Below are 24,406 nucleotides of genomic sequence, written 5' to 3'. Positions count from 1 at the left end.
ATTTTTGGAGTAGTACTTCGAGCATAGAATATCTTACACGATCGCCAGCGAGGATGCAGAACCGGGCTTGTTCTCTTCAGTGTCGTTGTATACCTTAAGATCCATCCGGTAATTGGGTCTATTCTTCATGCCCCATATATCACCATGTTATTTATTTAAGAAAGTAATAAATCTTATCCAACAACAGCATGTCTCACTTCATCTATCATTTGCTTCATCTATGGACAAGTGATGAGGACTAATAAAAAGAAAGTTCTAGCAGACCTTACATATTTATGAATTCTAATGAACAAAATTTACTTTCACATTAAATAATGCACACAAAGTCAAAGTTTTCTCATAAAACAGAGTTAAATTAACAGCTACATATTTGCGTAATGTCGACCTATATGCTCAGAAGTGCAACTAGTGAAATAGAAGAACCGATAAGTTCAAGATCCCAGGAATAACCTGGTCTACACAAAGTGTTAGATAAAATTTTCAGCAACAAGTGACTAACTAAATAAGAATTTTTCTGTGCACTATCAAAGAAGTGATCAAACACCATTTGAGCAATATGAATGTTTGTACGTAGAAAAGGAAATTGCAATTCGCTAGTCGTTGCAGATTTTCCAATTGTAATGTTGTAGTCTTATAAGATGCTCTGCACATAAAAAACTGTGTTTTATTAATTACGACACCATGTGAGAAATGAAGCTCACTCAAACAAATGATGCAAAACAAAACTCCCAAATAAAATGTGATCTAGTATCTATACTTGACAAAAGGGAAACGATCTCTAATCTAGTATCATGTCGTGACTTAGAAGAAGCTTGTGTGGTGAAAGGAAAACAAGATGTTCCACATGAGTAATTATTCGATTACAGCAACCAACATGTTTTCCATACTATAAGGCCCCATTCATCAACTGCCCGGTTCCACGAACTCCTGGACTCCAGCTCAGCGAAATGACTCCTCTTTTTTCGAGAGTACGCCAAAGACGTACCTTAACTTTATAGAAGAAGAGAGAAATATGTACAAGAGGTTTAAATGGCTAGATCACCACAGCCCAGCGATCCCGTCCCTCCTCCTCAGCGAAATGACTCCTCACTCCATGGAAGAAAGCCTATACATACACCTGTAGCAGCAATACCAGAAACGACAGAAAAGTAGTTCCTGATTGTCCATGGCATATGAGGAAGGAAATCATGATGGTAAACACTCCCAATGATCTTGAGCCAACACATTTTCTACCTGATATATGGTAAGTTTCAAATGAACATCAGTTGAAGAATGAACTATGGAGGTTAATTGCATCAGTATAGTGAGTCAATGGTGTACCCCTCACACAGGGAAATTATTAAAGACCATTTAGCACAATAGTTCATCCTGTCCATTGTATCAAACACATGACATGTAAACTGTTAAGGAAATCAATGCCTGGAATGTTTTAAGAAACAAGGGATATGGTAACTTAATCGGGAACAGAGTTTGGCTGAGAAAATGAGCCCGCTGGAAGCATCGTGCCCACTGCTGCCCATTGTCCGACTTGTAGACGCTAGGTTCGCGACTACTGGGAACCTAGCCGCCGCCCTCGCAGCAGCGGAGTTGGACGGTTCAGTGCCATCCTTGTAGTGGCCCTCCTCCTCGTACCCGTCGGCCCCAGGAGGCGCCGGGATCCAGGCCGTGCGCGGGCGGCGCTGAACAGGCTTGGGGCCGGCGTGGTGGTGCATGCATACTCGCGGAGGATTCGAGGGCTTCTTCCGGGTGCGCACGACGAGGCAGTCGATGGTAGGACAGCGGCTTGCGATGGTCTGCACGGCAATCTGGCTTAGGCGCATGTTGAGACGACGACGCAGGGAGGAAGGTGGAGAGCGAAGTGGGCTCGGCCGCGGGGCCCTCGGGCAGCAGCGCCGCTGCTGTGTCTCTTCAAACAACAGCAGCTCCGACAGGTGGAGGAGATGGAGATCGCCATGTGTGGCGCCGCCGCGGGACATGCGTAATACACGGCTGGGAGGGGGGGAGGTGAAACTGAAACTTATGGAACCGGAGGAAATACCTAACGCCGATCGTGGCCGTCCGTCCGGGATCATACGTTAATTTGCGTGGACTAACGAGAAGGCTTCGATTCGGCTTCGGGAATAACGGCCCCTCAGGACATCCGGCCAAGGAGCAGCCCACGCTCGAGGGCAGACGCATCAAACGACCGAGGATGATCTGAACAAGAAATCCGACGGTCAAAAACGCAAAGTATTGAGAGGGCTCGTTTTAGGTACGATTATACTGTCTTTAATATGGTCAACAACTGAGTAGCTCTTTCGGGTCAGAGCTTGGTGGCTGATAGACGTACTATACCTCTCCCGAGGGGCATAAAGGCGTTCTGCCCGCGTGTCTCCATTCCATACGACCATGCCTTCGCCTTCCCCAATGGCGCCACTTTCCTGCCGCGACGTCTCCCCGCAGCTCTCCTCCCTCCCGCACCGCGGCACCGCCGCCACCACCACCCACACACAAATCTCCCTCCGGCCCGCTCCAGCCCCGCGCACACCACTCACCACCACCAAAAGACTGCAGCTCGCCTCCGCGGCCACCAGGGACGACGCGCTCGCCTCCCTCGTCGGCCAGCTAGAGCAGAACCTCACCCAAGAGGAGGAGGAGGACGACCTGTACCTTCCCGACGATGCCTCGTCCGCGAGGCGCCGCGGAGCACAGAAGCACCAGGACGAGCTGCCCGCACGGTGGCGGGACGGCAGCGACGACTGGGCGGGGCTTCTTGACCCGATGGACCCGCTGCTCCGCTCGGAGCTCATCCGCTACGGCGAGCTCGCGCAGGCCTGCTACGACGCGTTCGACTACGACCTGGCCTCCCGCTACTGCGGCAGCTGCAAGTACCCGCGGCGCGCCTTCTTCGAGCGGCTCGGCATGCCCGACGCGGCGCGGGGCTACTCCGTGACCCGCTACCTGTACGCCACGTCCAACTTCCGGTTCCCCAACTTCTTCTCCGGGAGGTCCCGCGCCGACGCCAAGCTGTGGAGCCAGCGCGCGAACTGGATCGGCTACGTGGCCGTGTCCACCGACGAGGAGTCGGCGCGGCTGGGCCGGCGCGACATCGCCATCGCGTGGCGCGGCACCATCACGCGGCTCGAGTGGGTGTCGGACCTCATGGACTACCTCCGGCCCGTGGCCGACGAGGGCATCCCGTGCCCGGACCCCGAGGTGAAGGTGGAGTCCGGCTTCGTGGACCTCTACACCGACAAGGACCCCTCCTGCCGCTTCTGCAAGTACTCCGCCCGCGAGCAGGTCCTGGTGGAGGTCCGCAAGCTCATCGCCCACCACACCGCCCTCGGCGAGGACATGAGCATCTCCGTCACCGGCCACAGCCTCGGCAGCTCCCTCGCCATCCTCAGCACCTACGACATCGCCGAGTCCGCCGCCAACCTCTCCAACGGCAAGGTACGGACGGATAAGTTCTCCCGGTGATTCAGTTCAGCCTCCATCTCCATGCATGCGCACGTACGAATGATTACGATGGGTGTTGTCGTGGAATTGTCACGGCATATGTCCTAATGTAAAGACTTAGTCGCGAGGCCAACGCATCTATGTGGTAACTTGAAGGGGTTGAACGGAATCGAGAGACGCAACACACAAGACGATGATTTAGACAGCTTCGGGCCCCGGGAAACATCATCCGGTAATAACCCTACGTGCTGTTTGTGGCTAGGTCTCATTATGATCATGAGGGAGTCGCCGTAAGCCGATTCTCCTCTTTGTGTCTAGCCCTAGATATTGTTTCTTGTTGCTTGTCCCTCTTTGGGGAGCCCTGCCCCTCCTTATATAAGTTGAAGGGGCGGCTTACGTGTAGAGTCTTATTAGGATTAGAACTAACTTATTCTCTATTACAAGTCGGATACAAGTACGGGTCTTGCTTCCTTGTAAAGGAAATATTCCTCATGCCTTCTGTCTTAAGCCGGCCCACCATAATATGAGCCGGCCTACTGGGCCTTGGGCCTAGTCTTTTATGTGACCCGCTGTCGGGGTCATCTGTGAGTCGTCTGACCAGTGAGCCGTCAGACCCGTGAGTCGCCAGTCCTCCGGCGGGTCATCGGTGAAGCGCCAAGTCCGGTCGGGTCATACTTCCGGCCTGGTCATACCGTGGGGTACATCCCCGACATTAGCCCCCAGTTTAATTTGGATTTATCCATGTTAAACTGATCCTGTAAAACAAATACAAGAACAAATTTGACAGATTGTGTTCCGGGTTAAAAATTCTTGTACGCCGGCACCTGATCATCCTTAATTACTTGTGCTCCGGATTAAATATTCTCCTGAGACGGGACCTGATTATCCTTAAGTCCAATTGTCATTTCCTTCATCTAGAAAATCCGGGTCAAATAAGCTAGCTTCATACTCAATCTGCAGATGTTGGTTTCTCACAGAAAAATATTGTGAAGAATAATCCACTTGAGTCGGCTTCCAAGGCACCGGGTCAAATAATTTTGGTCTTCAAATACTTATCTGATATTCAGCTGGCTTGAAGATGTAAAACTTGTCGGTTTATCATTACCAAAAAACTTCCGAATTATAGAACAGACGATGTCGGGTCATAATTGTTGTTGACACCGGTTTATGTAATCGATCCTCCTGATTTGCTCAAAACTGATAATTTGAAGATTTTTCTCCCTTATATCCATATTACCTATAGCCCCCAAGTCTTGAGCAGAACAAAGTGATGGTTTAAGACTTGCTCCAATAAATGTTGCAACCTTGAATATTTCACACATGTAGCCCCCAAATGTCGGGTTGTCATGCTTGCAGCAACCTGGGAATTGTAATTGCTTTATGCTCATGAAAACTTCAACCAGTGTAGCCCCCAAGGGCCGGGTCATTATGCAATAATGAGCAGGGGCTTTGTAGATATAACCATGTAAATTTAAACAGCAATGTGTAGCCCCCAAGGGCCGGCTTAATAAGATAATACTGGGACTTTGTATATAATTGATAATAACATCATATAATATAGTCTCCACCATGGGGCTTGAACCCACGTCCACAAGGTTAAGAGCTTGGGTCAATGTGTACTCCACCAACTGAATAGTGGACCGTTCAATATAATGGATTAATGCTTGTGTACCTTGAAATTTTGACAGGAGCAATTGGTAGCCCCCAAGGGCCAACTCATTTAGAATGTGATGAGTCGGGTCTTCAATAAATTGAGCAAAGATGACTTTGCATTAGCCCCCAAGTGCCATGGTGCATGCTGGCACTGACATGGGACTTGCATATTTGATATAATCCCAATCTGAATAATATAGCCCCCAAGTGCCGGATCGTAAGCCTGCAGCGACTCGGGACTATTCCTTCCATTGTAGAATAAATCATATCCATTGATAAAAATAATAGCTATTGCGCTAAAGCGACTTTGAAAACCTCAATCATAACACTGGTTATTGATAATCACAATAGAAATCCAGCCATGTTGGCTATTCAAGATTTGAATAATATAACCCGATATGAAAACCTCAATCATTCAATGTCATCATGAAAATCCAGCCAGTTTTGGCTATTTAAAGATTTGAATACCTCATCGGTTGACAAGTAAATCCGAAGTTTAAATACCTGGCGGCTCTTGGCCGATGACGACTTAATGCGCATTCATTGTAAGCCGGAATTTTTGCAACCCGGTGGCCTATAGCCCTTGAGAAAATCAATAATTGATAAGCCTTTTGAGACACCAATTTCAATGATGAGCTTGGACTGAAGCATTTATATAAGTCATAATTCTGCAAATCCTGCACAGAGTTTAAATAACATATGCCCTGGCGACTTAACGTCAAGAGTCAGGGCGGGTAACGACCCAAATGTAGTCTTACCCTGCACACAAGTAGATCACAAGAACCCTTGGCGGTTTGTTGCAGGGCGGGTCATAATACCTCACATATAACCACTGTAATATTGAATTTGTACTGTCGGTTTACATGACCTGTGCAGTAAGGGTGATAACCCAATCCTTAGAAGCCAATGCTTCCACATAGATGATGATTGTCATAAGCTGGCGACTTATAGTCAAAAGTCAAGCCGAGTTAAGCATAAAACACTTATATATATATTTGAGATATAATCCCAAAAAAGGTCTCAAGTTAAGTAATTGTGGCTGCAATAAATTTTACCAGAGACAGAATAAAACTTTTTGAGGCTTCTGATTCGGATACGACCAGTAAACCGTTCCAAAGGGGTTAAGCTAAGATTCAAATACGATCATATAGCCCACAGTGGCTTTGGCGATGCCGATCAAGAGGGTATCGACAACTATGTTCTCTTTGGTTCGAATACGACTTATGTTTGAACAGGAAGCCCCCAAATGACCTTGAGAGTTGTTTAACGACGCTGATTCGAATACGATCCACGTGGATTCCCAAAGGGGTTGAGCTATGATTCGGATACGATCAAGAAGCCCCCAAATAGGTTCGGCAGTTTGCCAATCAAAAGGGTATCGACAGCTATGTTCTCTTTGGTTCGAATACGACCTATGTTTGAACAGGAAGCCCCCAAGTGACCATATAAATTTTGGCATTGCGCCGATCAAGAGGGTATTGATAGCTATGCTCGATGAGCAGGAAGCCCTCAAGTGATCATAATAAGGTAAGCCGTAAGGCAGGATATCCATGTTTGAACCGCGCATCATGGCAGCAAGTTCTCTTTGGCAACCTTTAATTTTTCTGAGAACTCGAATCTTGCGAGAGATTAATTCTTTTTGAACCGGAACTTTAAACTGGATTTGAAAGCTTCCAAACTTTATGGGAGACAGATTGTCCTTGAGCCGGATGTTTCAACCGGATTTGAGAAAAAGCTTTGTAAGAGACAAATTTACCTTGAGCCAGATGTTTGAACCGGATTTGAGAGCTTCCAAGCTTTGCGGGAGAGAGATATCTCTTGAACCGGATTTTAAACAAGAATCTTTATTTTGAGCCGGAAATTTTCTGACGGCCTTTTAAGTTTTCACCAATATGGCGGTAGCCTCCGAGACTGAGTTATCTTCCCTCCAATGATTCGGAGTTCTCTTCCCTCCAATGATCCTGAGTTTTTGAATCTGCTTTAAATTGGCAATCATTTACTGAGTCATGTCATCGTAGCCCCCGAGTCTCGAGGCGACTCGAGGAGTTGTCTTGAGATTCTTCATATTTGACCGTGATATAAACCGGATTGAGTCAGTCAACAGCTCAGTGATATAACTTATCCTGCATTGGAGAACTTGCAAGCCAGAGTAATTGCTCTTTTAAATAAAAGTAATATGTAATATAAAAATATACTGGATGGATTTTACTTGATATGTTAAACCAGAAATCATCCACCGCGGAGTTGATGATCACCATGGTGAAGCTGAAATCAAGCACGACCGAGTTGGCCGCAGGAGCAGATAGATGAGTCGGCCGCGGCGTTGTAAACCGGTGCGGACGGGAGAGTCGGCCGCGGCATTGTAAGTCGACACGAACACGGGTGAGTCGGCCGCGGGCACGGACGACGAGTCAGTCGCGTGTATTGATGTAGCGGAGGTGACAACCCGCGAACGTATCCATCAAGCCGCACGACGCGGAAAAGCACTGGTGCACAAGTGACATTGGCGCCCGCCCCTTATGCGACACCTTTGTAATGAATGACGGTCCTGCGAAAAAATATCACCGACCAAAGTAATTGTTCTTTAATGAAAATATTATGTGCTAATAAAATAAATTTGGATGGATTTCACCTGATGTCTTTAAAGACTGATGATCTGTACATAGAATTCTTGCACAGAGTTGTGGTAGTGCTCGACAATACTTTTTAGACAGCCAACACAAATCGCCAGGACTCGTGCTCTGGTTGAGTTCGCAGCGTGGTCTTCAAAATAATTATGCATGCATGCACTTCCTTTTCACGTGAATGCTCACAGCGCTCCAGGATGTAGCTTCTGCACTTGTACATGCAGCTTGTCTCTATTTGCTTCTCCGTTCACAATCTCCACTTCAATCATTCTTCTGGGATTCCATAAGAACACCTGCGACACAACAAAGACTGGGGCGGCTCGTGGCAGCAAAGTGGCGGCTTTGCGGCAATGGTCAGCAAGCAGCCGTCTTCGACAGTTCAGAAGGCAGGGGCGCGGCTGGCGGTTTGGGGCGCATCCAAGACGGCCCGGCGCCGGCTCACTGGCAGCGAGGCGAGCAGAACCGACTTGCGGGGCTCGGGAGCCCGGCCACAGTGGAACGGAGGGCGGCCGAAGCGCGCGGATGCGGAGGCAAGGTGCAATAGTGGAGGGCCGCGGTGACTTGGGCGTCGAGGCGGCCGACGGCTCATGGCGATGGCGAAACCACTCTGCCCGAGTCGGCAACGGCGGCTCAAAGCAGTTTTGGCAAGGCAGCACCGCGATAGTGGCCTCGGTATTGAGTGACTTTGGCGAGGGCGAGGCCGACCGTTTGTTGTAACGGGAGCGAGTGTGGCAAAAACGGTCAATGGAGCAAAATCCCGATGAAAAACTTCTCTGCTCAACCTGTCCTTGCGTATGTACATACTGCCGAATTTGTAATGGAGGCAGAGGCGTGCGGCCGGCTTGGCATCGCCACCGAGTCCAAGGTCGTCTAGGCAGAGGCGAGCCCGTTGACTGCGGCAGTGGATGTGCGCCCGGCGAGGAGCGGAAAGGCCGGGGCAGCTCGGCAGCCCGGCGGCTCACGGGTGAGAGGCGCAGTAGAAGGAGGAGCAGCCGGGCGGCCAGTCCCGGCGAGAACAGTTCGACGGTGGGAGAGAAGACGAGGCGTGGCCGGCTTGATGATGCAGTCCGTGCAGGGCGGCTCGGAACGAGGTGACAACAGCATAGTCTCAGTCCTCGTCCGGGTTGTTCTTTGGTTTGACTTCCACATGGTATCTTTCAGATCGTGGTCTCTTTTCTCTTATGGTAATTTCTTTTGAGGACCTGAGTACTGGTACTTGCATTTAGTACCCAGAAAGTTTGCTTTGAAAACCTTAGAATTTGAAGCGAACCCGTATACGTCAGATGCACTGGATACGATCCGCTTTATGCGTAGCTCCAAAAACAATCAATGAGGATATGATTTGTAACGACCTTGCAGTGTGAAACTTCTGTCCGTCTTGGCTTCTAACGGCGACCCAGTGAAAATTGATCTGGTTTTGATGGATCGTCCAGCCGCGGCGGCACGCACTACGCAACCCTAATTTTCTTGATCTGAAATCTTGTATATCTCGCTTTGACTGATCGTTGATGATGTTATCTTCTGTGCCGGCTCTTTTTCATCCGGCTTATCGTGTGCTTCTCGATCCCATGAAAAAATCCCTCCAAGAAACTCAACACCACCGTGCGCAGGCCCCACGGTGGGCGCCAACTGTCGTGGAATTGTCACGGCAGATGTCCTAGTGTAAAGACTTAGTCGCGAGGCCAACGCATCTATGTGGTAGCTTGAAGGGGTTGAACGGAATCGAGAGACGCAACACACAAGACGATGCTTTAGACAGCTTCGGGCCCCGGGAAACATCATCCGGTTATAACCCTACGTGTTGTTTGTGGCTAGGGCTCATTATGATCATGAGGGAGTCGCCGTAAGCCGATTCTCCTCTTTGTGTCTAGCCCTAGATATTGTTGCTTGTTGCTTGTCCCTTTTTGGGAAGCCCTGCCCCTCCTTATATAAGTTGAAGGGGCGGCTTACATGTAGAGTCCTATTAGGATTAGAACTAACTTATTCTCTATTACAAGTCGGATACAAGTACAGGTCTTGCTTCCTTGTAAAGGAAATATTCCTCATGCCTTCTGTCTTAAGCCGGCCCACCATAATATGAGCCGGCCTACTGGGCCTTAGGCCTAGTCTTTTATGTGACCCGCCGTCGGGGTCATCTGTGAGTCGTCTGACCAGTGAGCCGCCAGACCCGTGAGTCGCCAGTCCTCCGGCGGGTCATCGGTGAAGCGCCAAGTCCGGCCGGGTCATACTTTCGACCTGGTCATACCGCGGGGTACATCCTCGACAGGTGTGCAGAGGGCGGCGGTGTGCGTGTACTCCTTCTCGGGGCCGCGGGTGGGGAACGGGCGGTTCAGGGAGCGGTTCCAGGGGGAGCTCAGGGTGAAGGCGCTGTGGGTGACGAACGTGCACGACAACGTGCCACGGATGGAGGGGATCTTCCTGAACGAGGGGGTGCCGGAGATGGTGCGGCGGGTGGCGGAGGGGCTGCGGATGCCCTGGTGCTACAGCCACGTCGGCGTGGAGCTCGCCCTCGACCACAAGCGCTCGCCGTTCCTCAAGGACACGCTCGACCCCGGCTGCTCCCACAACTTGGAGGCGCACCTGCACCTCCTCGACGGGTAAGTTGCACGTCCGCATCCATCACCTCCGTACCGTATACATTTCTTCCCCGCCGTCTCATTTGCCAAAATGAATCACCTCTCGCTCGGTCTCTGTCACCTCCGCACCTACCCATGACGACTTGTGTGGAATAAAAGGGATGACGTGGTCTAACGTAGGGCACGCCTGGGGTTAAACAAACTCGAGCAATCACGTACGTGGCCACTGAGTAAGTGTATTTAAAATGGTTATTACAAGGTGCGAACGCACAGCCAGTGTCAGTTTCTTGCCACGCACTCTCGCTGTCCTATCCCCGAGTCCAATATGCCGGTGTGAAGACGTCTCTCATGACCCGCTTTTAACCCGGGGTGGTTGTAGCTGTACCCTCGTTTATATGGCATGCATTGGAGCCTAAAATGCAGGTTCGTTTTGTACTATACAAAACATCATGTGCCTCCGGCTCAAAAAAAGCCAGGACCTCGCCGAAGACTAGGACGATGCGAGCGGTAGCAAGGGGTGGGAGGGACGACAACACCGCCGGCCGCAGCCCGCAGTAGCGGGAGCATGCGGGGTATTGCGGTCCTAGGGGCGTTGGTTGGCAACGCGGGAAGAAAAGATTGTACATACTACTCCCTATATAAAAGAAAAATAAGAGCGTTTAGAGCAACTCCAAAGGGTGACCCATTTCGTCCGGCTGCGTTCGTTTGGATAGCGGCGGAAAAAAACGGTGGCCCAACGCAACGACCCATTTATATTTGGACGCCGATAAGTGCCACATGTGTGGGCGTTAGGGAGGCTGCCCACACATTTTGTGTGGTGTATAAAAGGAACAGCCCACACGTCTGTGTGTGGGCATAACAACTAGCGCCCACACGCCTTTTTTTTCCCTCCCGGTCCTTTTTACACGTGTGCGTGTGGGCGGAATAGATAACGCCCACACGTCCGGTACGTAAGGCCTCGTACCTCGTGGTCCCGCACGCCCAACATGACACTTTACCCCGCGCCCGCAGTTGCCATGGGCCGGACCCTCGTCCATGTTCGTTTAAGTGCAGTTGTCATGTCGCTGAACTGCGGTTGCCATGTCGGACAATTACACTTGCCATGTTTGCTCAACTGCATTTGCCATCTCAGGTCAAAGTTCCAGATTGCCATTTTTTGGACAACTACAGCTGTTGTCATGTGTGATCTAGTCTACTGCAGTTGACATGATTTCAAAACTTTAGGAAGTGTCACCTACTAACACTAGGCAGTTGCCATGTAGCACTATAAAAAAAGGCATGGCAAAAAAACATGTTCGGGTAAGAGAGAGAGTTGCCATGTGCTCACAAGCACGCTAGGGCAGTTGCCATGTAAAAAGAAAGAGTTGTCATGTGCTTACGTGCACGCTAGGGCAGTTTGCCATGTACCATGCAAAACATATGGCAACTGATATGTTCGGGTAAAAAAAAGAGAGTTGTCATCTGCTTGCAATCACACTAGGGCAGTTGCCATATACACTGCAAAACACATGGCAACTGGCGGCTTGGGTGTGGGAGAGGAGGCAGGAGTGTGGGCGAGATGGCAAACGCCCATACACCAGCCCTTGTGCGTGACTGAAAACTGGTGTGTGTGTGTGTGTGCGAACTGCTAAACGCCACACATCGGCCCCTCCGTGTGGTAAAACGGATGTGTGGGCGACCTCTCTCACACACCACACACGCGAGTTGTCCTACGTGGCATACAAAATCAGCTAATTCATGCCAAGATTCGTGCAAAAGTTACTAGACGGTGATCCATGTGTGTGGGCGAGTTGCCAGACGCCCACACGTGTGGGCGTTAACATTTTCGTTATATTTTGTGTCCGCTTTGTGTCCGTGCGGACCCATTTCCCTCCCAAATTTGAGTCACATTTGGGTCGCAGGCGGACACAAAGCGAGCGCTTTCTCTGTCCCTCTCGTCCGTCTGCATCCGGGCCTGGCCCGCTTGTCACCCACCCATCCCTCTCTCTATATATTTTTATTAGCTGGCCCATCCCACGCTCGACGCGCACTGCTCGATGTGCACTCCATTCCACTCGCAGCCGAGCTTGACCATCCCTGCTCCGCCCCGCTCGCCGCCGCTGGCCGCACCGCACCGCTCGCCGCTCGCCCTCATCGCATCGCTTGGCCTGGCCGCGCCGTGCCGCTCGCCCTCATCGTGTCGCTCGCTCTCGCTGCGCCGCGTCGCTCGCCCTCGCTGTGCCATGCCGCGCGCCGCTCTCACGACGCTCGTCGTGGCCGTGCCCTTGCTAGCTAGCTAGCTGCGCGTGTGCGTGCTTCCTAGCTAGTTGCCCGTCGCATGCTAGCTAGCTAGGTGCGCGCGTGCTAGCCGGCCAGTGGCCGCGTGGTAGCTGGATAGCTCACGCGCCCGGCCGCCTCGCCGCTCGCGTGTTGGAGCGGTGGAGCTCGCACGCCCGGCCGCGCCATGGTCGCTGCGTCCACCCGCCATGCGTGTCGCCCTCGCCCTGCCGAGCCGCCATAGACACCGCGCCGAGCCGCCATGCTTGTGCTCGCTGAGCCGCGCTCGCCCTGCCTAGTCTCGCACCCCTGCCGTGCCGTCCCGCTCGTGCGTCTCCTCGCAGCTCGTCCTAACATGCACCGTTGTCGCTGCGTGCTATGTGTTTGACAAAATGCCAGGACGGACATGCACAAAATGCGTCCGTCTGCCGTTGGGCGCACTGGCCGACCCAATTGAAAAAGTGGACGCGGACGCGCGGACGGGTGACCCAAACGGACAAAAAGCGGACAAAATCGATGTCCGTTTGGGTCGGCCTGTTGAAGTTGCTCTTATAGATGACTAAAGTACATAGGAAGAAGAAAAAGAAGGAGAATAATGCATGTGGGATCATGGCCGTTGATGGTGATTTGACGGTTCAAAGGATTGACGTTGATTTCTTTTCAAGCACTACCTGATGAATAGGCCGTACCTATAGCATTACTTGGTGTTGATAATGAGGGGGCTTCATGAAACAGAAGAACGGATCACTTGGCCCCAGTTTGATGGGTCAAACTAAGAAGTGTACAAACTTGCATTAGACACATCATCACGTTCTTTTTTTTTTTGGTTAAGGTCATTATTTTTTGGAACGGGACAGACGTGTGCCACGATATAATTCCTGCCATCCGTGTCACTGTGTGGGACAGATGCAGAGGTCATCCATGCCGAGCCGAGCCGTACATGGAGGAGCAGCAATCATAGGAGAGTAGGAGTGATCTTGAGGAGATCTTTATTAGTTGGCTGATTGATCTCTACCGAGACGCCAAGGCCATATAGGAGTACTACTTGACTTGCACCAATAGTTTGGTTAGCATGTTCACACGAATACTGACATTTCCTAACACCAACCAATACGTATTGTATACTCCACTACAGTACCTGCGGTACGTCCAAACACATCAACGCCTTTCTACGTACAACAACTAATCTAAACACAATATGACAAGATCTATCTGCATTTTCTAAAGGGGTGTCGGGTCGTGTGATAGATGCGTGGAGTTTATCAAGAGGACCGGTGCGTAATGCCGGGACTAAATAATGTCAGGTCCATCGGAATACTCTTGCGGGGCTGTTGTTGACTGGCATGGGCCTCAGGCTGGTCATAATGAGGAGTAATCTAATTTACTATCTTCACGGTGCAAAGTAATATAGTAGTAGTGTCATAAAAGGTTTTATTTTTTAGCTTGTAGACCCATCTTTTTTCGAAAAGCATTATGTTACAGCAACATATTATGTTATTCAAAACACCTATCCTCTCATTAATTACATGCACATAAATAAAATTTTCTTTAAATGCACTATATTACTACTCCAAATAAAAAAGATCGCAAGAAAATAAGCATTACAAATCCTACTAGTAGGCTGCCAACCAACTCGGTTGAACAAATACCAAGAGGCCATCTCCCACCAAAATAACATTACACATGTGCACATTTCCTTTTTGTTAAGGTCCTTGTTAGGATCGGGACAGACGATATTATTCCAGCCACCTGTGCGGGACAGACGCAGATCAAAATAGATCATCCACACGCCGTGCTGTACATGGGCGATCACAAATTCACAATCATATGATCTTGATTAGTTGGCTGATTGATCTCCACGGAGACGCCAAGGACATACACCACTGACTTGCACCAATAATTTGGCCTACATGTTTCAACTAACACTAACATTTCCTAGTGGGAAAATATGTGGCTGGAACGTTGGCGCGTACGTCGTATTTTGACAGCCCGCACCGTCTGATAACGTCATGCATGCAGCAGATGTGCGCTCCGCCGTCTGATCACCGTGATGCCCTGGCTGACGTGAGGTGTTACGGACGTCACGGTGTTTGCCCGTTTCGCCGTACTGGTGTTTGCAGTAGTATAGTATATTTCATTAGTATAAGCTGGCGGTACGTCCAAACTAATCAGGTCTGGCGTACCACGAGTCTACGACCAACTTGTCATGCTAGCACGACACGACAAATTCTATGTGCATTTTCTAAAGGGGTGCCAGGTCGTGTGATAGATGCTTAGAGTTTGTCAATAGGACCTGTGCGTAATGCCGAGACTTAACCATGCATCAGGTCCATTGAAAAATACTCATGGGCCTCATGCTGTCATGCATATAGCTGTATTAAAGAAACGCCTATTCAGTGATCAGGTCTATTGAGAGGGCGTTTGTTTCAGAAGTCTTAAAACTTTTTCTAGTCCCAGGGACTAATCAAAAAAGACTCTTCAATAAAGTTTTTTTCTAGCCCTGTAGAAAAAGTCTCTCCCGTTTAGTTCTTAGAGACTTTTTAGGAACTTTTTTAGTCTTTGAGACTAAAAAGTTCCTGAACCAAACACCCCCTGAAATGCTCATGGGCCACATGCTGTCATGGACAAGACAGCCAAGCGAGAGGTGAAAAAGCATCATACTACTGTCAGACGCAGTTGGTGTAACTACTCGCCAGTCACTGGTGGAAAAAGGGCCTTTGGTCGCGGTTCGCAACTGCCATTAGTCGCGGTTGCGCAACCGCGACAGACCGTGCGCGACTAAAGCCCCCCCCCTTTAGTCGCGGTTGCTTAAGAACCGCGACTAAAGGCCCGTCCACGTGGGCGCCAGGTGGCCGTCGGGGCGGAGGACCTTTAGTCGCGGTTCTTCTGGCCAACCGCGACTAAAGGCCGCCGCAGGTTTAGGGTTTTAGCCCCCCCCCTTAAACCTGTTTTCTGTTTAATTTGTATTGTTTTATTTCTTTTGTGCTTTATTTTAATTTTGAAGGAGTTTCATATATTCTACGGTACTACATACATGCATATGAATGTACAATTTCAAATAAATTTGAAATTAGAACCAAAAAGAATTCAAGAGGAATATACAATATATATTCAATATCATCGGATGACCATATACAATTTTGAACAAGTTTCCATACATGATTTAATGCATATAAAGTTCTACGTCCTCGTAATAGTGTTCTCCTTTAGGATGGAGGACTTCCCTGCTGAACCATCCAACTAGTTCCTCTTGAAGTGGTCGGAAGCGAGCTTCTGGACTAAGCATCCACCGGAGGTTATTCCTCTTAGCATTGGTATCACTCGGAACCCGCTCAGAGGTGTATCTCCGGATCATCTCACAGACATAGTATCCACATAGATTGGTCTCCGGTGGCTGAATATCCCCAGCATTCTTAGCCTTTAACATTTTGAATTCTAGCTCTTTTTTGAATTCACCGACCTTTGTATCTACGAACCGTCTCCAAACCCTACGAGGCAAAGAAAATTAAATGAACAAGAGAGTTATTAATTAGTTACTTGATATTAGGAAATGAACGAAATAGGCCGATCGATATAGAGCGCAAATGAATGAAAATAATTACTTCTGCAGCATTCTTCTCATGCCGCCCCAAAGCTTTGGATCCATATTCACAGAGTCGTGGACGAGACATTCTGAGGTGTTAACTTTAATTACTAGCAAAATCCAGTGGAACCTGCGGACACGATACATGCACAGTACGTCATGCATAACTCATCGATTAGCCGGCCACATACCATGCATGGAGTAAACAAAAGAGAATGTGCTCAAGACAGAAACACTCACTCAAAATGGTAAGGAAATAGAATATCACTTTTGAGTTCCTGCTTTGTAAGAAACTGCCACAGGTCTGCCTCCACGTCGGCGGGGTGACGCTCCAACACATGTCCATTAACGATGTGTGGGTCAATGAACCCAACATCATGGATGTTCCTTACTCTGCATTCCTTAATCTTCATTCTGCATGTATAATAGCGGACACAACAATATAGTTAGGACATATATATATAGTGCAGGCAATATGAACGAGATGGGGTAGAAATTAATAAATCACTTACAGAACGTAGCAACTGATGATAGATTTATCGAGCTCGCGCAGATTGAAAAGCTGGAACAATTCACTCAGTTCAATTTGTACATAGTAATGTTTGAAGTGATGCTCATGTCTAACTTCCGCATAAATATATTCTTTGGCGTTTTTATTTTTTATGTAACCCTTGTACCATTTCAGCAGACCTTTCATTTGTGGAGGTAGATCCTTTTCCTGCGCAGGCTCGACGAGAGGCCCATTCTTGACATATGTAATTACTACCTCCTTCACTGGCGCCTCATCAAGGCCTAACAGTTCACGAAGAGTAATACCTAAGTTGGCCGCTTGTTCTCTGGCACTCGTTACAGTCAATCCCTGTGCTGCCGCAACTTGTATGATCTCGGGGGCATCCGGACAGAAGGCTTCCACTATAAGCGGGGCAATCGATTGTTTACTTTGTTCCCCGAGCTGGGCAACTTGTTTCCCGCTTTTTTTACTTTCGGCCTTCTCCCGCTCTTTGTTCTCCTTGAACATGAGTGCCTGCCTGCGAAGTTCACGTGCATAGTCGTTAGGCAGATTCTTCGCGGCTTGGGACGGTGTGCTCAAAAATGACTTAGCCCACTTCTTTTGCTCATCAGAAAATACTGGCTTGGGCTCGGGCTCTCTTTTCTTCTTGCAGTCCGCCTTCCATTTCCCCAAATCAGCAGCCGCGGCCGCGTCGACTTCCTCGGCACTACGTTCCCAAGGCCTTGTGGGGAGAGGCTTCAGTGATGGCTCCGGTACCTTTGTGGTCTTAGGTACATAAGGGTCCGGGTTAATAATCCAGGACTGCTTCTGCTTCTTTGCCGGAGGTGGATTGGGGGGCGGCGTCTGATCACCCGCCGGACGAGGACTGGGGGGCGGCGGCTGATCACCCGCCGGACGTTGTGGACTGGGGGGCGGCGTCGGCTGACGTGACGGAGGTGTAGGTGAACCGCCACCACCACCACCACCACCACCACCACCACCGCCACCGCCACCACCACCACCGTAGGGGGGTGGACTTGTTGTCCTTGGCGCCTCGCCTGGAAACTTGATAAACTTCTTTTGCCATAGAATGAAATGGCGCTTGACATCTCCAAGTCTTTTCTCCCCTTCAGGTGTGGCAATGTCAATCTCCAGGTCCTCAAACCCTTGGACTATGTCCTCCACCGTGACACGAGCATAGCCATCTTGAATGGGGTTGTTGTGGTGGAGTGCTCCAGGTAAACATGGTAAAGCACTGCCGATGGCTACCTTCATGGACATGTTCCCGATAGGATAATACAGATGACATTCTTTCATCTCCTTTATATCGTCCACGGGGTAGCGAGGATGCTCCGGTGAAGTAATTTCGACCACCAGAGGCTCCGGTGCAGTAATTTGGACCACCAGAGGCTCCGGTGCAGTAATTTTGATCGTCGGTGCATCTGCACCAGCCGGTGGGGCCTCCGTGGAAGCCACGCTGCTTCTCCGCTGCTGGCTTCCGAGATCCGCTGGATGATCTTCATGCTGCACCCGAGCTGCATCTCTTTCGGCTACTAGTACACTCATGGTTTTCTTCATCACATCCATTTCCGATGCCAACCGCGCCACAACATCTGCTTCCCGATCCATCTTTCTCTTACGGCTTCTGTAACCGTACGGGTCATCGTTCTGGGGGAACCCTATTTTCCACGGAATGTGCCCCATGCCTCGTACACGTCCTCCGTGTTCAGGATTCCCGAGGGCTTTTGTCAGCGCGTCGTTCTCTCTGTTGAACTTGATCTTCCCCTGTTGAGCATCCCTCATTGCGTTAATAAGGGCTTGGGTGGGTTTAATTAATTTGCCCCGGTAAACACACTCCCCTGTCTCCGGGTTCAGCGTTCAGCCCCCTCAAAGCAATCGGAAGCAATTGCGTCATAATCACGTGGCAGTCGTGAGACTTCAGGTTTTGGAACTTTTTCTCCGCCATGTTTATTATTCCCTTTATATTGGACGAGAATCCAGACGGGACCTTCATACTGCTCAGGCATTCAAAAAAGATGACCTTCTCTTCTTTGGTCAGAGCGTAGCTGGCACGACCTTGAAACCATTCCGGATGCCGGTCATCAGGGTCTTTCAAACGTTGCTGGTCCTGCCGTGCTTCCTTTGTATCATTTGTCTTCCCATACACGCCCAAGAAGCTTAGGAGGTTCACGCAAATATTCTTCGTAACGTGCATCACGTTGATTGCAGAGCGGACATCTAGGACTTTCCAATATTCTAGCTCCCAGAATATAGATTTCTTCTTCCACATGGCTGCGTGCCCGTCAGCTCCCTTCGGAACTGATTGTCCGCCAGGACCCTTTCCAAAGATGACTTTCAAATCCTTGACCATATCAAATACCTCAGCACCAGTGCGTTCCGCAGGCTTCGGCCGGTGATCTGCCTTGCCGTTGTAATGCTTGCCTTTCTTTCTTACTGGATGAATTTTCGGAAGAAATCGACGATGCCCAAGGTACACGTTCTTCTTACAATTTGGCAAATGTACACTTTCAGTCTCATGTAAGCAGTGCGTGCATGTATTGTATCCCTTATTTGACAGTCCCGAAAGGTTACTAAGAGCAGGCCAATCGTTGATGGTTACGAAAAGCAACGCTCGTAGGTCAAATTCCTCTTGTTTGTGCTCATCCCACACACGGACACCACCCCACAGCTGTAAAAGTTCATCAACTAATGGCCTTAGGTACACATCGATGTCGTTGCCGGGTTGCTTCGGACCTTGGATGAGCACTGGCATCATAATGAACTTCCGCTTCATGCACAACCAAGGAGGAAGGTTGTAGATGCATAGAGTCACGGGCCAGGTGCTATGGCTGGAGCTCTGCTCGCCAAAAGGATTCATGCCATCCGTACTTAGAGCAAATCTTATGTTCCTTGCGTCAGCTGCAAAATCTTTGAACCATCTGTCGATCTTTCTCCATTGCGTTCCATCTGCGGTGTGTCTCAACTCCCCGTCCGACTTACGGTCCTCTTTGTGCCATCGCAACAACTTGGCATGCTCTTTGTTCCTGAACAGACGTTTTAACCGTGGTATTATAGGAGCATACCACATCACCTTGGCGGGAACCCTCTTCCTGGGTTTCTGGCCCTCAACATCGTCACCAGGGTCATCGCCTCTGATCTTATAACGCAATGCAGTGCATACCGGGCATTCATTCAAATTCTCGTATTCACCGCGGTAGAGGATGCAGTCGTTGATGCATGCATGTATCTTCAGAACCTCTAAACCTAGAGGGCAGACAACCTTCTTTGCTTCGTACGTACTGGCGGGCAACTCGTTATCCTTTGGAAACATATTCTTCAACATTTTCAGCAAGTTTTCAAATGCCGAGTCAGCTACACCTGCCTCTGCCTTCCATTTCAGCAAATCCAGTGTGCAGCCCAGCTTTTTCAGACCATCATCGCATCCGGGGTACATCGCCTTTCTGTGATCCTCTAACATGCGATCCAAATTCTCCCTCTCCTTTTCAGTTTCGCAGCGTCTCCGTGCATCAGCAATGGTCCGACCAAGATCATCAACGGGATCATCACGTGCCTCTTCTTCACCTTCCCCTTCACCTTCAGCATCCTCCATGAAAGTATCACCGAAATGAGCAAGATAGCTTTCATCGATGAACTCATCCCCTTCTTCATCTTCTTCCATTATAACCCCTCTTTCTCCATGCTTGGTCCAACAATTATAGCTTGGCATGAAACCGTGCCGAAGCAGATGCATGTGAACATCTCTTGAGGAAGAGTAACCCTTCTGATTCTTACAGATAACACATGGACAGATAACAAAACCCCCCTGCTTGTTCGCATTAGCCACTACGAGGAAATCTTTCAAACCCGTAGTGAACTCGCCGGAGAGTCGGTTACCGTACATCCATTGCCGATTCATCTGCATTATTATAATATAAAATATATAATTAACCATCATGCATTTGTTAAACTAACTAGCTACAAACAATATAAATTAAACAATGAACTGCACACATGCATATTTTATCAATGACACACATGCATGAAAGGTTCAAGTTGCTAACTGCGATCGAGGAGGAAAAAATAAATGAGGAACCTCAAGTGTGGCTCCAACACTTCATATCATGTTTGTTTCACCCTCTTAGGGTATTTCATCAAACACCTTGTGTGCATAAGAGGAACCAAAAGCAAACCTACACCCCCTTGTGAAGCTTGTGAAGAGAAGTGGCACCAAATGGCTAAGTGAGTGTGCTGAACTGGTATATATAGGGGAGGAGCTTTAGTCGCGGTTGGCCTGGCCAACCGCGACTAAAGGCCTTTGCGCACCTTTAGTCGCGGTTGGCCTGGCCAACCGCGACTAAAGCCCCTCACGTGCACCAGCTGGCCACCGAGCGCCCTGGGCCCAGGCCTTTGGTCGCGGTTCGTCTGCCGAACCGCGACTAAAGACTTCATTAGTCGCGGTTCCTACACTTTCGCGACTAATGGGGCTGGACGGAAGCCTCTTTTTCTACCAGTGAGTACAATACAACATCACAATATAAGATCGATTCGCTCGTGTATTGCTTCGTTGTTAATGAAAAATACATAATCATCAACTGCCATGTAAATTTTCTAGTACTATATGATTCGACCGATGAATGGTTTGCTGTAGGTACCATGGCAGCGGGGAGCGGTTCGTGCTGGCGAGCGGGCACGACCCGGCGCTGGTGAACAAGGCGTCCGACTTCCTCAAAGACCACCACTGCGTGCCACCCTACTGGCGCCAGGACGAGAACAAGGGCATGGTCCGCGCCCCCGACGGCCGCTGGATCCAGCCCGACCGCCGTGGCCACCTCCACGACGACCACCACCACGACGGTCACCACGTCGTCGACGGCGACCACCACGGCCACTTCCGCCACTTCCGCCAGCCGTAGAAGCCTGCGCGCCGGCGAACAGTCGTACGCAACCTCAAATGAGCTTAATTACCGTGATTTACAAGCGACAACCGTATGGCACGGGCGCCCGACGGCGTTGCGTTGCTACTTGATTCGAGAAGCGCAGGGTGATCTGTTTGATCGAAGTAAACTGAAAAATAAAACATCACGTTTGGAGCTAGGTGTTAGGGCATCTTCAACGTTGACATGTAAATTTTCTCTCCCACATCCGTTCATAGACATAATAATGCAGGAGCCGGCCATCTAAAGCTATCAATGTACATGTTCGTCGGTAAAGGGCAATTTAAAATTCAAATAAAGTCCGCTCCATAGCGCGTGCTGGATCACAGCAGCACCGGATCACATGTCCAATCACAACCAAAAAGAGGCAACTATGCTTAGCTTTTACATACCTGGTCACAAAAGAATATTAATCCGGTAGTTCTCATCCTTGTCCGCCGCCTCCAACTCATTTTTCTTCCACTGCAACATCTTGTAATGGACGGCTTGCACGATCATTCCTGCATCGGCATCCAAAGCCTCCAAATTCAAGGTTAAGATCTTGGCGTCTTCCGCATCCACTGTGATCTTCATCTTCTTCTCTTTGAGCATGGCCTTCTTCTCCCCAAGCTTGAGTCAGTGCTAGATCTTCTCGGTAGTCTGTTTAGAGGCGCTAGCCTGCCAAGAAGCTCTAGCAAATGCACAAGTTTTGCACTTGAATATGATTGTCATCTCATGTTATGTTAGCAAGAGCGTGGTGGAGGACGTAAAGAATGGCTCTGTGGAAGAAACAACCAATTCATATGAGAGATCATAGCCACTCGGCAACTCTTTGAAGCATGTGATCATCTTTGAAGGAAGGCAGACAAATAAGGAAGCTCATAGTTTGGTTAAGTTTTCTATCTCCTTAAACCAGAGTCACCACTTATGGCTAGGTTATCCACATGAACCAGAGACAAATAAGGAAGCTCATAGTTTGGTTAAGTTTTCTATTTCCTAGATTATCCGATTTTAATGTACATTATACATTGTTATAATTAGCACATATGCCCGTGCATTGCAATAGGAGAGAAAAATGTTGTGTTTCAAAATCGATTGTCATTAAGCATATTTGCTGGCTTGAGGATAAGTTTGATGATGCCACAAGTGATGATTTTTTTTAAAAAGTTATCATTTTTTCGAAAACAAAAATAAACTTGAGGAAGAAAAAAGAAACAAAAATATGAAAAAAAACACAAACCAAAAAACTGTAAATAAAGAAAAAATAATTCCCAAAACCGGGTGCTCATTGTGGTGGAGTGGGGCGTCCCATTTCTCGCATCGGGGGGCTTGCGACAAACCTAGGGATCAAACCACGTAACTCCCGCTATTGACCACTCGTCGCTAGCCACAGGAATTTGGAATTTCAAAACAATTGAGAAAAATACAAACAAAAATTTGAAACCATCTTTTTTTATTTTTCCCGAATATTTTTTGTATTAGTGTAGAATATTTTTTAAACATGATTTTAAAAAATACAAACAATTTTTGAAGAATATTATTTGAAACTCCCCAATTTTTTTGAATTTGTGACAAATTTTGTAAAAAGGGAACATTTTTGAATTTCTTATACAATTTTGAAAACGGTGACTTTTTTAATGGAACAACTTTTTCAAATCCGTGAGCGCTTGGGTCGGTCCAATAGTTGTCCTGCAGGAGCGATGTCATCGCCTAGTTGGGCCAAGGCCTAAGCCTATTTTCCTTTTCTATTTTCTCGTTTTTCTTCTCTTTTTTGTTAATTCATTTTTTCTTCTTTTTGAAACTTGTTTTTTTTAAATATTGTTTGGAATACCAAATAGTAGTTTTAAGTATCTTCTTTAAATTATGATCTTAAATTCTTTTTTTCCTTCAAATATTTATTAAATGTTTTTTTCAAAAATGTACATCCCAAAATTCTAAATTTTGGAATGTTATAATAAATAGATAGATTTGATTGATTGTTTGATTGATTGACTAAATGTGAGTGAATTCGAACTTTTTGAAAGTTAAATGAGAGGGAATAAAAGGACTTTCCCAAACTTTCATTTTTGCATTTATGATCTCTGTGAATTCAAATTCTTTTCACCACAAAACCCTGGAGAGAAGATGACATGCCTTCTTCCATTTATTTAAATGAAAAGGGTTTCGAAAAGATTTGAATTTCATTCGGAAATATTTCCAATTCATAAAATTCATGCAACTCGATGATTTTCACGAGAGAAGATAATATGACTTCTTCAAAATATATGAAATATGAGTTGGAAGTTTTAAAAGAATTAAATTCAAAGTCCTTTTGAAATTATTTTCAATTCGGAGTTATTCGAGTTTTATTCAAATTATTTTTCTCCAAAAATAAAATATATGGAAAATAGGGTAACATGATTCCCTATATCACAAAATTGGAGAGAAATAAATTTAAATTTATTTTGGTATTTAAAAAACGAAATATGTAAGTGGCAACCGTGGCAGATTGCAAAACTGCCACACGCATCGCCCTCCCGATCTCCTTCCTTTCCCGCACGTCCATGTGATCTCCTTCCTTTCCCGCACGCCTCGCGATCTCCTTCCTTTCCCGCACGTCCTCCAGATCTCCTTCTTTTCCTCCTGATCTCCTTCCTTTCCCGCCCTCCTGATTTCCTTCCTTTCAATCACCAGTTACGGCCCCATGCGCCTTCCAGATTTTTGGGCAAAAATAATGCTTGAATTGGGATTTGATCTCTGGTCTGCAGGTAATCAATGAAAGGAGCTAACCATCTCCCATATGACACTCATTGTTGAACAAGCTAAGGAAAATATTGTTTTTGACATGTTTTGCCTTCAATATTTTAACACTGAAAAGCTTTTGTTTCACC

At 48.1% G+C, this 24,406-nt stretch overlaps 1 protein-coding gene across 1 annotated transcript; it reads left to right on the top strand.

Moving 5' to 3' along the window:
- The first annotated feature begins 2,399 nt into the window (after nt 1-2,399).
- Nucleotides 2,400-21,784, top strand: LOC119300401 (phospholipase A1-Igamma1, chloroplastic-like). Its single transcript, XM_037577397.1, has 3 exons — nt 2,400-3,432; nt 9,993-10,315; nt 21,272-21,784. The coding sequence occupies exons 1-3, from the start codon at nt 2,407-2,409 to the stop codon at nt 21,534-21,536; spliced, it is 1,614 nt and encodes a 537-aa protein (XP_037433294.1). The 5' UTR covers nt 2,400-2,406; the 3' UTR covers nt 21,537-21,784.
- The last annotated feature ends 2,622 nt before the right edge of the window (nt 21,785-24,406 follow it).

This window comes from Triticum dicoccoides, chromosome 1A, assembly GCF_002162155.2.
Source record: "Triticum dicoccoides isolate Atlit2015 ecotype Zavitan chromosome 1A, WEW_v2.0, whole genome shotgun sequence".
In the NCBI taxonomy this organism is placed as follows: Eukaryota; Viridiplantae; Streptophyta; class Magnoliopsida; order Poales; family Poaceae; genus Triticum; species Triticum dicoccoides.
This window is presented reverse-complemented; position numbering and strand designations above follow the sequence as displayed.